Here is a 15,997-nt window from a genome sequence, read left to right on the forward strand (position 1 = left end):
AACATAATACTCAATTATTCCAGTAAATCACAATATTTATTCTTTCTCCAGAAAAACCAAGCCCACCACCAAAGCTGGGTGTGACAGATGTGACCAAGGAAAGTGTATCCCTGGCCTGGGCCAAACCAGAACAAGATGGAGGCAGCAGAATTACTGGCTACATGGTGGAAGCTTTGGAGAAAGGCCAGGAGAAGTGGGTTAAGTGTGGTGTAACAAAGTTTATTCACTTCACAGTGTCTGGTCTGAGGGAGAATACGGAGTACTTCTTCAGGGTCAGAGCAGAGAACCATGCTGGACTTAGTGATGCTAAGGAAATGGTCATTCCTGTAGTGGTCAAAGACCAGCTTGGTAAGTTACTGACTGATCAGATTTAACAATTTAGTTGGTGAAAAATGGCTATAAAAATACAATAATTATTACCTAGAATTGTATCACCAGGAAACAGCCAAATGAAAGTTCACATTACAGCAAATTCACAGTGTTTAAATTCTTTTTGTTACTGTTATCCAGAATCTCCTGAGATCATCATGAAGGACTTCCCTCACCACACAGTGTATGTTAGAGCTGGGTCCACCCTCAAGTGTGAGATCCCACTGACAGGTCGGCCTTTGCCTAAAGTCACCCTGTCAAAAGATAACGTGCTGCTTAAGTCAACTATGAGGTTCAATTCTGAAGTCACCCCTGATAGCATCAAGATCACTTTACGCGAAAGCACTGCTGGAGACACAGGTCGCTATGACATCACTGCCTCCAACTCCAGTGGAACCACCAAGTCTTTCATAAACGTTGTGGTTCTGGATCGCCCCAGTGCCCCACTTGGACCTGTGGAGCTATTTGACATCACAGAAGACAGTGTGAGCCTGAAGTGGCTCCCACCAGCCTATGAAGGTGGTAGTCCTATCACAAACTACATTATTCAGAAGAGAGAGACAACTACAGCCAACTGGGTGGATGTCTCTTCTGCTGTGGCTCGGTGCACTATGAAGGTCATGAAGTTAACCACTGGTCTTGAATACCAATTCAGAATCAGGGCTGAGAACCGTTATGGAATCAGTGAGCACCTTGACTCACCAACTGTCACTGTCAGCCTACCTTACAGTAAGTGGTTTTTGTTTTGCTTTTTTGTTCACATATTTTTCTACTCTGTGTTCATGGTGAACATGTAATCCCTTCATCTTTGATCCTTATCTGCTAGCTATTCCTGGTGCTCCATTGGCTCCTGAGGTCACTGCTGTAAGCAGGGAGAGCATCACAGTGGCCTGGAAAGCACCCATGTCAGATGGCGGCAGCCATGTATTTGGCTACCATCTCCAGATGAAAGACAGGAACAGCATCCTTTGGCAGAGAGTTAACAAAATGGTGATCCGTGCTAATCACTTCAAGGTGACCAACATAAATGCTGGACTAATTTATGAGTTCAAGGTGGCAGCAGAGAATGCTGCTGGAATTGGTGACTTCAGCAAGGTTTCTGATGCAGTGCTGGCTATTGATGCATGTGGTGAGTAGAATGTTAAAAACCTTCTATAACTTTAAAGGAAATCAGATTTGGTGCTGCAGTCATCTTATAACAAGTTCCCACTGCCCTGCAGAGCCACCCATCAACTTGCGTATCAGTGACATTACCAAGAACTCCATTAGCCTAGTCTGGCAGAAACCCAACTATGAGGGTGGATCTCCAATCACAGGCTATATCATTGAAAAGAGAGAGGGTGTTAATACTAGGTGGTCCAAAGCCAACCTCACCAATGTCAGAGACACCCACTTCACTGTGACTGGCCTCACCCAGGACGAGACGTATGAGTTCAGAGTTATGGCCAAAAATGCTGTTGGCTCAGTGAGCAACCCATCCATGACTGCTGGACCAGCCACATGTGTGGACACCTATGGTAGGTCACTTATGTATTTGTTCTAAATTGTGAAATGCCATAAAATTGAGTACAATCATTCCCATCAGAGAATGAACTCATATCATTTGGACACTCTTGTGTGTATTTTTTAATAAAACTGGACATCACATTTTGAAAATTATGTGTGAGGCAGGAATGATCCTGCCTCAAGTGGAGGAGTTTAAGTATCTTGGGGTCTTGTTCCGGAGTGAGGCAAGAATGGAATGTAAAATTGACAGATGGGTCCGTGCAGTGGCAGCAGCAATGCACTTGATGTACCCGCCTGTTATGGTGATGAAGGAGCTGAGTCAAAAGGCAAAGTTTTCTATTTACCAGTCAATCTACGTTCCTACCCTCACCTATGGTCATGAGCTTTAGGTCATGACCGAAAGGACAAGATCACAGGTACCAGCAGCCGAAATGAATTTCCTCCACAGGAAATGAGTTCACCCAGGAGGACCTTGGAGTAGAGCTGCTGCTCATCCACATTGAGCGGAGCCAGCTGAGGTGGCTCGGGCATCTGTTCTGGATGCCCCTTGGACGCCTTGCTGGGGAGGTGTTCTGGGCATGCCCAACCAGGAGAAGGCCCCGGGGAAGACCCAGAACACACTGGAGGGACTATGTCTCTCGGCTGGCCTGTGAATGCCTTGGTATCCCCCCCCCAGAAGAGCTGGAAGAAGTGTCTAGGGAGAAGAAAGTCTGGGCATCTCTGCTTAAACCACTGTCCCTGCAATCCAGGATGGATGGATGGAACGAAATTTTCATACGATATTTGCTGTTCCCTTTTTCAATTTCTCAGGCAGCTGGCTCCTCACATTATGTTTTATCATGTATGATGCATATTTCCATTACAATATGAACTCACCTGGTTATTCTTCTCTCATTTATTTCCCAGGTGCTCCAGAAGTTGAAATACCCCAGGAGTACCTCAGTGAGGTCAAACACATGGCAGGGTCTGATGTGGAACTCAAATTCAATATCACAGCTAAACCTGCGCCAACAATCGAATGGTTTAAGGATAACAAGGAGCTTACACCCAACGCCCAGATCTCTTTCAAACATACATTTGAGTCCACCAGTATATTCTTGAGGGATACCACTCGTTTAAATTCTGGAACCTATGAGGTGAAGGTGAAAAACTCTCTGGGATCTGCATGTGGTGTTGTCAGGCTGCTCATTCAAGGTATTCAGTTTTTGCTTAAAATGTATTATTAACAATCATTTTTGCCTTGCATGAAAATAATGTTAAATACAGCATAAACCCTACATGAACATATCCCTTCTCTATCCAGACAAGCCAGGGCCCCCTGCTGGAGAGATTCAGTTTAAGAAAGTGACAGCTGACAACATCACCATCATGTGGTCCCCACCTGCTGATGAGGGTGGTGCCATGGTAACTCATTACATTGTGGAGAAGAGAGAGACCAGCAGGGTCATGTGGTCTGTTGTCTCAGAAAAACTGGTCGACTGCATTGTTAATGTACCCAGGCTCATTCATGGAAATGAGTACATCTTCAGAGTTCGTGGAGTCAACAAATACGGCATCGGAGACCCGCTGGAGTCTCAGCCAGTAATTGCCAAGAACGCTTTTGGTAAATGAACAATTAACTCGTCATTCCCCACAGCTACTTTTCAATCTAGAGTGGATTATTGGCTGGATTATTACATCTAACCTGATCTTTTTATTTCAAACAGTCCCTCCTAGTGAGCCATCCAAACCTAAAGTGGCCATGATTACCAAGTCTACCATGACAGTGATATGGGAAAGGCCAGCATTGGATGGAGGCAGTGACATTGATGGCTATTACCTGGAGAAGAGGGAGAAGAAGAGCCTGCAGTGGTTTAAGGTTTGTTTTGTCAGCTTTTTTTATACTACTTATTTTATATCTATTTTTAGTCTCAACTTTATTACACGTTCAACACCAATGTGAGAGAGCAGAAACAGCATTTCAATGCCCCTGGTTGTCCCGTACATATAGAGGAATTGACAATAAAAAATCTTTGATCTTGGCCTTGATCTTTATTTAAAGATTTGTTGTTAAATGTTTATATTACAATGCATTAAAACATCCACTCTGTGTCCAGGTGGTGAAGGGCACTATCAGGGACACCAGACAGAAAGTCACTAACCTAGTAGAGAACAACGAGTACCAGTACAGAGTTTGCGCTGTTAACAAGGCTGGAGCAGGAAATTATTCTGAGCCTTCTGACCTCTACAAGGCCCATGACCCCATTGGTATGCTTTTAATTACTGTTTAGCATCAACATGTCAGGAATTTGTTCTCAATATTTCTTTATTGTCTTTACATGGAATTTTTGTCCTCTCCAGATCTGCCCGGGGAGCCATCCAAGTTGCGTGTGGTTGACTCCACGAAGACCTCAATCACCATTGGCTGGGAGAAACCTGTGTATGATGGTGGCAGTGAAATTACACACTACATTTTGGACCAAATGAATGCAGAGGACAAAGAATGGGTGACCATCAATCCCCAGGTTAAGACCTGCGAGTATGTGGTGCCCCACCTCAAACCTGGAACCTACTACTACTTCAGAGTCTCTGCTGTCAACTGCAAAGGCAAAGGAGATGCCATCAAAATGTACCAGCCTGTGCAGGCCAAAGATATCTTGGGTTTGTATCATAACCCCCCTCCACCATGTTATTGAGGACATAAGTCTTTTGTCATTTTTTTTATGAAATTAAGTGCTTCAAATCAATGCCATGCCACTAATTGCTATAATAAGTAAACCTGTTATTTTCTGCTTGCTTATAATGATATTATTATTACTGGCATTTATACTTACTCTTTCCCCTCTCTCCAACAGAGGAGGCTGATTTGGATTTGGATGTTCCCATGACAACTCAGTACACGGCTAGATCTGGCCATGATGTGCAAGTGTTTATCCCCCTGAAGGGACGTCCCATCCCCAATGTCACCTGGCGCCGTAGCGATCGCAACATGGCTGGTGACAGCCGCTACACCATCACCAGCACTGAGAGAGCCACAACACTCCTTATTCCCAAGGTCACCCGTGATGACTGTGGCAAGTACCTGCTGGAGATCGAGAATGGTGTTGGAGAACCCAAGATAATCACAATTTCCCTTAAGGTTTTGGACAGTCCATCTGCCTGCCAGAAACTGATGGTCAAGAATGTGACAAGAGGAAAGTTGACCCTCAGCTGGGAGGCTCCTCTCATTGATGGCAGTTCTCCTGTCACTAATTACATTGTTGAGAAGAAGGCCTCCACAATGAAGGCTTACCAGGTGATCACTGCTGAGTGTGCTAACACAACTTACAAGGTGTCAGGCCTGGAGGAAGATGTAGCTTACTTCTTCTGTGTGTCCGCTGAAAACGAGTATGGTGTGGGTGACCCCTGTGAAACCGCTGAGCCTGTCAGAGCCACAGAAACTCCAGGACCAGTTAAAGACCTGGTGATGGTGGACTCCACAAAGAATTCTGTTACACTGCAGTGGACCAGACCTGACCACGATGGAGGAAGCCACATCACTGAATACATTGTTGAGAAGAGAACTGATGAAGATGCTCCCTGGATTTTGGGTGCTACATGCAAGCGCTGCAGCTGTGAGGTGACAGGACTGAAGGATAATACTATCATGGACTTCAGAGTATTTGCCAAGAATGAAAAGGGCATGAGTGACTTCTCCCAGATTGGTCCGATCATTGTAATGGACTTTATCATTCCACCTGAGGCCAGCCTCAGTGACTACCCCAATGGAGAGCTTGCTGTACGTATTGGTCAGAAAATTCACATTGAGCTGCCCTTCAAGGGTAAACCAAGACCTGCAATCAGTTGGCTTAAGGATAATTTGCCTCTAAAGGAAAGTGAGAAGATACGCTTCAGGACCACTGACAAGAAGACCTCAGTCACAGTCAGAGGAGTCAAGAAGGAGCATGCAGGCCAGTACACCTTAGTTCTGGACAACAGAATTGTCAAGAACTATTTTGATATAAATGTGATCACTCTGGGGCCCCCTTCAGTGCCCGTTGGTCCCATTCGCTTTGATGAGATTAAAGCCCAGAGTATTATCATTTCTTGGGATGAGCCGAAGGATGACGGAGGAAGTGAAATCACCTGCTACAGTGTGGAGAAGCGTGAGACCTCCCAGGCTAACTGGAAGATGGTCTGCTCAAGTGTTGTCAGGACCACCTTCAAGATTCCCAACCTGGTCAAGGGAACTGAGTACCAGTTCAGAGTCCGTGCAGAGAACAAGTATGGTGTCAGTGAACCACTCAATTCCTCGGCCATTGTTGCCCAGCACCAGTACAAACCTCCAGCCCCCCCAGGAAAGCCTGTGGCCTACAACATCACTAGTGATGGTATGACCATCAGGTGGGAGGCCCCAGACTTTGATGGAGGATCCCCCATTTTGGGCTATCATGTTGAGAAAAAGGACAGAAATAGTTTATTGTGGCAGAAGGTGAATTCTACCATCATCTCCAACAGAGAGTACAGAATCATTGGTCTCATGGAGGGTCTGGAATACTCTTTTAGAGTCTACGCTGAGAACAATGCTGGACTTAGCCCTGTTAGTGAACAGAGCAAACATGCACTAGCTATCTCCCCTGTTGGTAAGTGCACACTGATTCCTACATCTGTCTGTGTTGAGGAAAACATACAGAATCACTATAACCTTTTGGGAAATAGTCTTTCTTTGCTGTGTTATTCAGATTCAGACAATAATGTAAATATTTGTTTCATTTTTGTTTATCCACTAAAAAATAGGATGTGTTTGTGACAAAGAAAAAGCCTAGTCCAGCATCATGAAATAGGAAGAATGCCTTCTAACGCCATCAAATCTGTCAGATAGCAGCCAGGCATCATTGTCACTTGTAACAACACTTATAACATTTGATTTTATCTTTAAAGACACACTGTAATGTAAGCATGCTTCAATGTGTTTAGGCAGGAGTACAGATAAATTGCTTATTTCTGTTGTCAATTAGACCCACCTGGCACCCCCGTCTGCATCGATGTAACCAGAGACTCAGTCACTCTGCAGTGGGACATCCCCAAGAGAGATGGTGGCAGCAAAATTGTGGCTTACAGTGTGGAGAGGCGCCAAGGTAGAGGCAAATGGCTACGCTGCAACTTCACTGATATCAGTGAAACCCAGTTCACTGTGACCGGTCTGTCCCCTGGAGACAGATTTGAGTTCAGAGTGATTGCCAGGAATGCTGTGGGCACAGTCAGTCCACCATCTAATTCCTCTGGATATTTCATGACCAAGGATGAGAGCAGTAAGTATTTTCAGCTTGAAAAAAATCTTTTCATAAAATATCTTTGTCACATCTTTTGATTATCTAAATTAATCACTTGTTCATTCTCCAGTTGCTCCTGAGATTACATGGTCTCCAGACCAGGTGCTCACCCTGAGAGCTGGAGAAAACGTTAAGCTCAGCTGCAGCATCACCGGACGTCCCATCCCCCAGGTTGTCTGGTACAAGGATGGCAAAGAGATTGACAAGAGGACCATGACTGACATTGAGATTACAACTGGCATTGGCACCAGCAGTGTGTTTATCCGTGATGCTGACAGGAACCACCGTGGAATCTACACTGTAGAGGCCAAGAACAGCTCTGGTACCAAGAGGGCTGAAGTCAATGTCAGAGTGCAAGGTTGGTAAAAACTGATTATGTATGTATGTAAAACATTTTCAAATCTTTTTCTACTGACACTGGATGAAAAAGTGTACTAGATAATATTGCAGTTTCTGATCATTTTGTAAGTTATTCCTCTACACCCTTTTCCCCTCCAGATACGCCTGGACCTGTTGAGGGTCCTATCCGTTTCACTGGCATCACAGCTGAAAAGTGCACCGTGTGGTGGAACCCACCAGAAAATGATGGATGTGCCGCCATTACTCACTATGTTGTAGAGAAGAGGGCGACATCCAGGATCTCCTGGGCCTTAGTCACTTCCAAGTGTGAAGCCTGTTCTTACAATGCCACCAAACTCATCAAGGGCAATGAATACCAGTTCAGAATCTCTGCTGTCAACAAATTTGGTGTTGGCAAACCACTGGACTCTGACGCAATCATTGCACAGATGCAATACAGTAAGTAAAGTACCTCAAGTATTGTTTACGTTAGCTGAAATGCCTTGCACCTTGCACCTTGCCACCTCGCCTCTTGCACATACATAAAAATTACATAAAACTGCCATCGTATTCAAAATGTTATCCTCAGCTGTTCCTGATGCCCCCGGTACCCCTGATGCTACCCATGTGACTGGAGACAGCATCACCCTGTGCTGGACAAGGCCTAGGTCAGATGGAGGCAATGAGATCAAACAGTACATCTTGGAGAGGAGAGAGAAGAAGAGTCTGCACTGGGTGAAAGTCTCCTCGAAGAGGCCCATCACAGAGCTAAGGCACCGCGTCACCAACCTCACTGAAGGCTATGAATACGAGTTCCGCGTCATGGCTGAAAATGGTGCTGGTGTTGGACCAGCCAGCAGTACCTCCAGACTCTTCAAGTGCAGAGAACCAACGAGTGCCCCAAGTGCCCCAACAGTGATTAAGGTATGCCTGTAGCAGCACTATATAACATTGTAACAATCACAAGGCAGGTGATTTTCTTTAGTTTCAGTCCCAATACACAACACAAATTGACAGGGAGATACACAGATCGGTAACAAATTAAAGGAAGAACTAATAAGTTACAAAGTGTCTTAATAAAGTGTTGGGTCACCATGTGCCACTAGAACAACTTCATTGTATCTAGGCACGGATTCTACAAGTCCGTGGGACACCGCAGGACCAATAAAACACCTTTCCAGTTCTAATTCATCAAACCCTATAGTCACCCCATGTGCCCCATGGATTAGGGCATTGTCATCTTGGAGGAGACCATTCCAATTATAACATAAGTGTTTCATCACAGAGTATCAACGATCACTCAGAACAAAGTTGTGTTGATTTGCAATGATCATACTGTAAGGTACAATTGGATCCAATCCATGCCAGCAAACTGCCCCAGGGGACAAGTGTTTAGGTTTTTCTCTTATTTTATCGTTTGATGTTGGGATACTTCACACAGTAATTGATGTTTTATTACAGGAAAAAATTAAAATAAATGTAAAAAACAATATATAGAAAAGGGAACAAAGAAAAATATTAATTTGATATTACTGTATCAACTATGGTCTTTTGTCGTTGGTCAGGCCATTGACTCCACCAAGTCTTCTGTCACGCTGGAATGGACCAAGCCAGTCTTTGATGGTGGCATGGAAATCATTGGTTACAATATCGACATGTGTAAGGCCAGTCTGGGGGAGTGGCACAGGGTCAACAAACAGATTTGTATCCACACCAGGTACACTGCTAATGGCCTGGTTCCTGGAGAGCTCTACAAATTCAGGGTAAGTGCTGTAAATGGATCGGGAGAAGGCGAAGCCTCAGTGATGCCCAACCCTGTTCAGGCTTTGGACAGACTTACATCTCCTGAGATCGACATTGATGCCAACTTCAAGCAGATGCACACTGTGAAAAATGGTGGCACTGTGACTCTCCACATTGCTTTCCGTGGCAAACCAGCTCCTCTTGCCACCTGGTCTAAGGTAGATGGTGAGCTGCCTATCATGGCTGATGTCAACACCACAGATTCATTCTCTACTCTGACCATTGAGGGTTGCACTAGGTATGAGGCTGGTAAATACACATTGTCCCTGGAGAACAACAGTGGGCGAAAGTCCATTACATTCACTGTCAAAGTGCTGGATACACCCGGACCTCCAGGAGCCATCACTTTTAAAGACGTGACACGTGGAGCCTTGACACTGATGTGGGATGCCCCCACAAATGATGGTGGATCTCGAATCCACCATTACATTGTGGACAAGCGTGAGGCGAGTCGCTTGGCCTGGCAGGAGGTCAGCACCAAGTGTTCTCGCCAGATGATTAGGGTAACTGGTCTGGATATGGGTGTGCCATATGTGTTCAGGGTGATTGCTGTTAACCAGTATGGCCAGGGGGAACCTCATGAGATGATGGAGCCCATCACTGCCACAGAAGAACCGGCACCACCCAAGAGATTAGATGTTGTTGACACCACCAATTCCACAGCCTCCCTGGTGTGGCTGAAGCCTGAACATGATGGAGGCAGCCGCATCACAGGCTATTTTGTTGAATTCAAAGCTAAAGGAACTGACCGATGGTTTATTGGTGGAGAGACCAAGTCCCAGAAGATGGTGGTAGAGGGTCTGATTGAGAACACAGAGTATGACTTCAGAGTCAAGGCCAAGAATGATACTGGACTTAGCGAGCCTCAGGGCACACTCAGCTCTGTAGTTATTAAGGAACCTCGCATCGAACCAACTGCTGACCTCAGCAGCATCACCAACCAGCTCATCACCTGCAAGACCTCCAACACTTTTACTATTGACATCCCTATCAGTGGCAGGCCTGCACCGAAGGTCGCCTGGATGCTGGAGGAGATGAAGCTGAAGGAGACTGATAGAGTCTCCATCAAGACCACCAAGGACAGAACCACTCTGGTAGTGAAAGACAGCAAGAGAAGTGACAGCGGCAAGTACTACCTGATCCTAGAGAACACTGCTGGAGTGAAGACTTTCACAGTGACTGTGATTGTCATTGGCAGACCCAGTCCACCCACAGGCCCTGTGGAAATTAGTGGAGTCTCTTCAGAGTCCTGCACCCTGTCTTGGTCTGAGCCAGCTGATGATGGTGGCTCAGACATCACCAACTACATTGTGGAAAAACGAGAGTCTGGATCTGCCTCTTGGCAAGTGGTAAACTCCAGTGTGAAGAGAACTACAATAAAAGTGACTCATCTTACCAAGTACATGGAGTACACGTTCAGAGTGTGTGCTGAGAATAAGTTCGGAGTCAGCAAGTCCACTGAGTCTGCTGCTGTCGTCATTGAGCATCCATTTGGTAAGTGAAAAACAACTTGAATGTATTTTGTGAATGTATTGAGGCACAGGTCAAATAAGGAATCCATATTCTCCCATCTACTTCACTTTCTCAGTACCACCAAGTCCTCCAACTCGTCCAGATGTGGCGTCTGTGTCTGCCAATGCCATCAGCATCAAATGGGATGTGCCATATGCAGATGGTGGCAGCGAGGTGACAGGCTACTGGATCGAGAAGAAGGAGAGGAACACGATTCTGTGGGTGAGAGAGAACAAGTTACCCTGCCTGGAGTGTCATTACAAGGTGTCCAACCTGATAGAGGGCTTGGAGTACCAGTTCAGGGTGTACGCCATGAACATTGCAGGACTCAGCAAAGCCAGTGAGGCCTCAAGGCCTGTGATGGCACTCAACCCTGTTGGTAAGGGAAACATTCATATCGTTACTGCAGACAGTTGGAATGTAATGACTTTTTTCTAATTAGTGCCTTCATCTAATTACAAAACAGTTATTTACTGTTCACTCAGCTCAACCCAAACGTTAACATTCTCTCCCTTACTGTTCAGATTCTCCTGGTAAGTTAGAAGTGACGGACATCAGTCGCTCCTCTGTGTCATTGTGCTGGACTGTGCCGTCCAATGATGGTGGCAGCAAGATCGTTGGTTATGTGGTGGAAAGGAAAATCTACACCACAGATGAGTGGGATGACAACCGTTGGCTCAAGTGCAATTACACCACCATCACAGAGAACTACTTCACTGTAACCAACCTGGGAGAGGGAGAGACCTATGAGTACCGTGTCATTGCTAAGAATGCTGCTGGTGTCCAAAGCTGCCCTTCAGAGTCCACCGGACCAGTCACGTGCAAGGACGAATACTGTAAGTTGGAGTAAAGTCAGTACAAAGAGGATTATTTATTGTAGCAGTCTTACAAAGAGTTCAACCTTTATTTGTTGTAGTAAAAAAAAAATTTCTTTCATGCTGCAGCTCCTCCAAAAGCAGAGCTTGATAGCAAACTGGTGGGTGAGACTGTCATCGTCTCTGCTGGCTCTGATCTTGTCCTGGACGGCACTGTAGGTGGTAAACCAGAGCCTATGGTGTACTGGTCAAAGGGAGACAAAATTTTAGATCTCGGAGAGAAATACTCATTAACCTACACTGCTCGCAGAGCTATGGCTGTCATCAAGAACTGTGACAGATACGACACAGGCAGATACGTCTTAACTGTGAAGAATGCCAGCGGTGTCAAGACTGCTGCTGTCAATGTTAAAGTTCTAGGTGAGCAGGCAAAAAAACTTCAGCTGTAATCACATAATTTCAGACACTGAGACACTGTCAGTAGACTGTATGAACCATCTAATCCAACTTTTTGTTTCCCTCTTTCAGATACTCCTGGACCTCCAGCTGATAAGATCCTAATCAGCAGAGTGACCGAGGAGAAGTGTACAGTGTCTTGGAAGATTCCCCTGGAGGATGGTGGCGACAGGATCACCCATTATATAGTCGAGCGTCGCGAGACCAGCCGCCTCAACTGGGTTGTCATGGAGACTGAATGCAAGGCTCTGTCATGTGTCAGCACAAGACTAATCAAGAACAATGAGTACATATTTAGAGTCAGAGGGGTAAACAAGTTTGGGCCTGGGGTTCCTCTGGAGTCTGAGCCCATCATCGCCAGGAACGCCTACAGTAAGCTGCAGCATTTCCCTGAACTTGTCCATTTGCTGATGGTGGTGGAGTAGCAACCACACAAAGTCAAAGGAAATTCTTCGACTTAATTAGTCACACAGCTTTACAGTTATGATTAAAATGTGGGAATATAAGGACATTTATTTGCAGCATGGTGGAAAGTTTGTCATTTTATATTTGAAGCAAAACTTTCAAACCTTTTTGTTAAATGTGTTGCAGACACAGGATGTTTGGTTGAAGGGTTGTTAAATTACATCCCTTTAGCATGAAATTTACCAGAGTTGTTTTAGATGTTCTCATAAAAATGGCTGGAATGGCTGGAATTTTGTTAAACGCCACTACAGAAGAAAACTATAAAAAAAAAATTTCATGAATTTTCAGAAAACATTTAAAAGTTTTGATTTAATTATCTATATTTTTCATTTAAAAATGGGAGTGATTTGTTTTTACATTACTGTATCAGATAAACAGGATATAGATTTGCCTCCTTGAGTATAACGTGTCCTCCTCCTCTGTTCCAGCCATCCCCTCCCAGCCAGGCACACCAGAAGCGACTGCGGTGGGTAAGGAGCATGTCATCATTGAGTGGCTGAAGCCTGAGAGCGATGGAGGAAGTGAGCTCCGAAATTACATAGTAGATAAACGAGAGAAGAACAGCACCAGGTGGGAATGACTTCTAAAGAACATAATAGATGGATTTTAGTTTTCTCTTGCTAAAGTATTGATGCCTCTCATCCCTTTATTTCTTCTTGGAAACAGGTGGACTCGAGTCAATAAGACTTATACCATCTATGACACTCGTCTGAAGATCACAGCCCTGCTGGAGGGCAGCGAGTATCAGTTCAGAGTGACTGCTGTCAATGCTGCAGGATACAGCCAGCCAAGCGATGCCTCCCAATACATACTTTGCAAAGAGCCCACATGTAAGAAACTGAACTTCAGTTAAAAAATACACTTAATACTCTACACTTAAAGCTGTTATTAAAATTCTTGTTGGTTTTCCTAAATTTCAAAGTGATCCATTAAAAATATCCGGATTATTTTCTTTTTGATAGAATGACATTCGAAGCAGATATACAATATTTTTCTTTATTTGCTCTCAGATACTCCGGCTCCTCCATCAATGCCTCGCATCACTGACACAACCAAGCACAGCATCAGCATGACCTGGACTAGGCCCATGTACGACGGTGGCTCAGACATCACTGGCTATGTGGTGGAGATTCTAGAAGAGGGCACTGAGCAGTGGTATCGTGCCACCACCAAAGCACTTAAGACCAACGAGTATGTGGCTGCTGGCCTCACAGCCAATAAGAAGTACAGATTTAGGGTAGCTGCCATCAACAACAATGGGACCGGGGAATTCAGTGAACCGAGCGCAGAAGTTGAACCACTGGACAGAGTCGGTAAGTTAGTGCATATATCTATGATGAAAATGATATTTTTTTGATATGTTACTATCATACTACTTGAGAAGAAACAGCAGGATCAGTTCACTTTACATCATGCACTGAGAATTGGACCCAACAACATGCTGGAAAACACATTTATCAAAACAGACTGGAAGCAAAGGCTAAACACTGGTCTGGAACATACAGATAAAAAAAAAAATAGAGTCAAAGTTAGTTGTCCAGAATTTTTTCGTCTCATTAAACAAGTATTTATAATAATAATAATAATAATAATAATAATAATAAATATAACCGCAAGCGGCAATGAACAGCCCTTGCCTCATTTGGTCAAAAGTCCTAGGATGAGTTCAAAAGGGTACGAGGTGAGCAAAACGGCAAACTCAATGACCTCCAATAAAAATCCACATTGGTAGACTTCTTGTTGGTCGTACTACGTCAACATGATAACTTTTTATCTTGCTTCGAAAGGAAGAAGAGGCGTGCCCGAGTTTGGTGACTGTGCGATGAAAAAAAATGTTGGTTGGCCTCCCATAGGCCCAATGTATTTTGACTATTGTCTGGGGCACTATAGAGCCATTGTTTTGAAGTCGGATGAAACCTTTAAAAAACTAAATTTTCACACAATTCTCACTTGTGTGTAAATTTTTGTGAGTTTTTGAATATGTATGGAATGTGTAGGGAAATTAAAGTTTTTTTTTGCAAAAAAAGTAAAATAAGAATATTCCTAACGATTTCCAGGCCCACAACCACTTGTCAATCATAATATATACATTTTTGGAAAGGTCTCACACAGCCCCATGTCATGATGGGGTGTGGGTCAGTGCCCTATGCTATCTGGGGGGACCTCTGGCAGTTTTGCACTCCTGGCTCATTGAGCGATTATAATAGGCCCTTGCCTTCACTTTCAGTGGGCTTGGGCCTAATAATCCTAACTAACGTCCACCTGTCAATCACAATATATACATTTTTGGAAAGCTCTCGCACAGCCCCACGTCAAATTTTCCATGCTACCTGGCAGACCCCCTCTCCCCACTCTCATTCCTGGGCCACTGAGTGATTGTAAGAGCCCCTTCCAATGGGCTCAGACCTAATAATAATACAATTTATTTGTATAGTTCCTTTAAAAGAAGTTCTCAAAGCGCTGTACATAAAGGGATACATAATAAACAGCACAACAATATAAAACTGAAAATTAAAAAAGTCAACAAAAATATATCACAAAGAAAATATGATACAATACAATAAAAACAATACAAACTAATCACAAAAAGCGTTTCTAAAAAAGAATATTTTAAATTTTAAAAACAGTTCTACAAACTAGCATCCTTAATGGCAGCTGGGAAAGAATTCCACAGTTTTGGAACATAGATTGAGAATGCCCTGTCACCCCTAGATGGCAGCCATGTTTTGGGAAGAACTAAGTGACCATGGTGAGACGATCGTAACTTGCAAGTAGACGTGTAAGATGTTAGAAGATCTGCCAAGTACTGTGGAGCAAGATCGTGTAGAACCTTATATGCAAGCATTAAAACTTTAAAGTCTACATGGTATTTGACAGGGAGCCAGTGTAACGTCTCCAAAACAGAAATTATATGATCACCATCCCTGGCCCTGGTTAGAATTCTAGCTGCTGAATTCTGCAAATATTGCACTTTGTTAAGGGAGGATTTAGATGCTCCAATAAGGAGAGCATTGCAATAATCTATTCATGAGAAAACAAAGGAGTTAATTAGTCTTTCAGCAACAGAACTTCTATACTGTACTTCTAGGGTATTATCCTAGAGGTACAGTATTTACTTTGTACTTCTGGGGTAATACCATCAACTGACAGGTCTATAGAAGCAGCATTTTGCAGTTGGTGGGGAAAGCCAAGAAGCATAACTTCAGTTTTAGAGCTATACAGACAGAAAATTGTCAGACATCCACAGCTTAATCTCAGTAATACATTTGGAAAGATAAGAAACATCCATGAGTTGACCAGGTTGAGAGTGTGTATAAATCTGAGTATTATCAGCATAAAAGAGATAATTAAGGTTAAGGGTTCTTAATAGCTGACCAAGAGGAAGGATATAGATACTGAAAAGCAGGGGACCAGGAACTGAGCCCTGTGGAATGCCAGTTG

The 15,997-nt window shown here is 44.1% G+C and overlaps 1 protein-coding gene across 9 annotated transcripts in view; it reads left to right on the plus strand.

Moving 5' to 3' along the window:
- Positions 1–15,997, plus strand: part of LOC113123841 (titin-like) — a 218,002-nt gene that overhangs the window by 182,755 nt on the left and 19,250 nt on the right. For all 9 annotated transcript variants that reach the window (XM_026296157.2, XM_026296164.2, XM_026296162.2 and 6 more), the window contains 22 exons: positions 52–348; positions 511–1,098; positions 1,196–1,498; positions 1,590–1,886; positions 2,782–3,069; positions 3,179–3,478; positions 3,582–3,733; positions 3,972–4,122; positions 4,216–4,515; positions 4,710–6,476; positions 6,852–7,145; positions 7,237–7,524; positions 7,665–7,964; positions 8,095–8,429; positions 9,071–10,802; positions 10,897–11,199; positions 11,345–11,656; positions 11,765–12,055; positions 12,164–12,463; positions 12,985–13,126; positions 13,223–13,386; positions 13,567–13,869. In XM_026296157.2, coding sequence (XP_026151942.1) covers positions 52–348; positions 511–1,098; positions 1,196–1,498; positions 1,590–1,886; positions 2,782–3,069; positions 3,179–3,478; positions 3,582–3,733; positions 3,972–4,122; positions 4,216–4,515; positions 4,710–6,476; positions 6,852–7,145; positions 7,237–7,524; positions 7,665–7,964; positions 8,095–8,429; positions 9,071–10,802; positions 10,897–11,199; positions 11,345–11,656; positions 11,765–12,055; positions 12,164–12,463; positions 12,985–13,126; positions 13,223–13,386; positions 13,567–13,869 — 9,207 coding nt within the window. The remainder of the gene's footprint in view (positions 1–51; positions 349–510; positions 1,099–1,195; positions 1,499–1,589; positions 1,887–2,781; positions 3,070–3,178; positions 3,479–3,581; positions 3,734–3,971; positions 4,123–4,215; positions 4,516–4,709; positions 6,477–6,851; positions 7,146–7,236; positions 7,525–7,664; positions 7,965–8,094; positions 8,430–9,070; positions 10,803–10,896; positions 11,200–11,344; positions 11,657–11,764; positions 12,056–12,163; positions 12,464–12,984; positions 13,127–13,222; positions 13,387–13,566; positions 13,870–15,997) is intronic.

Source organism: Mastacembelus armatus, chromosome 21, assembly GCF_900324485.2.
Source record: "Mastacembelus armatus chromosome 21, fMasArm1.2, whole genome shotgun sequence".
Taxonomy (NCBI): domain Eukaryota; kingdom Metazoa; phylum Chordata; class Actinopteri; order Synbranchiformes; family Mastacembelidae; genus Mastacembelus; species Mastacembelus armatus.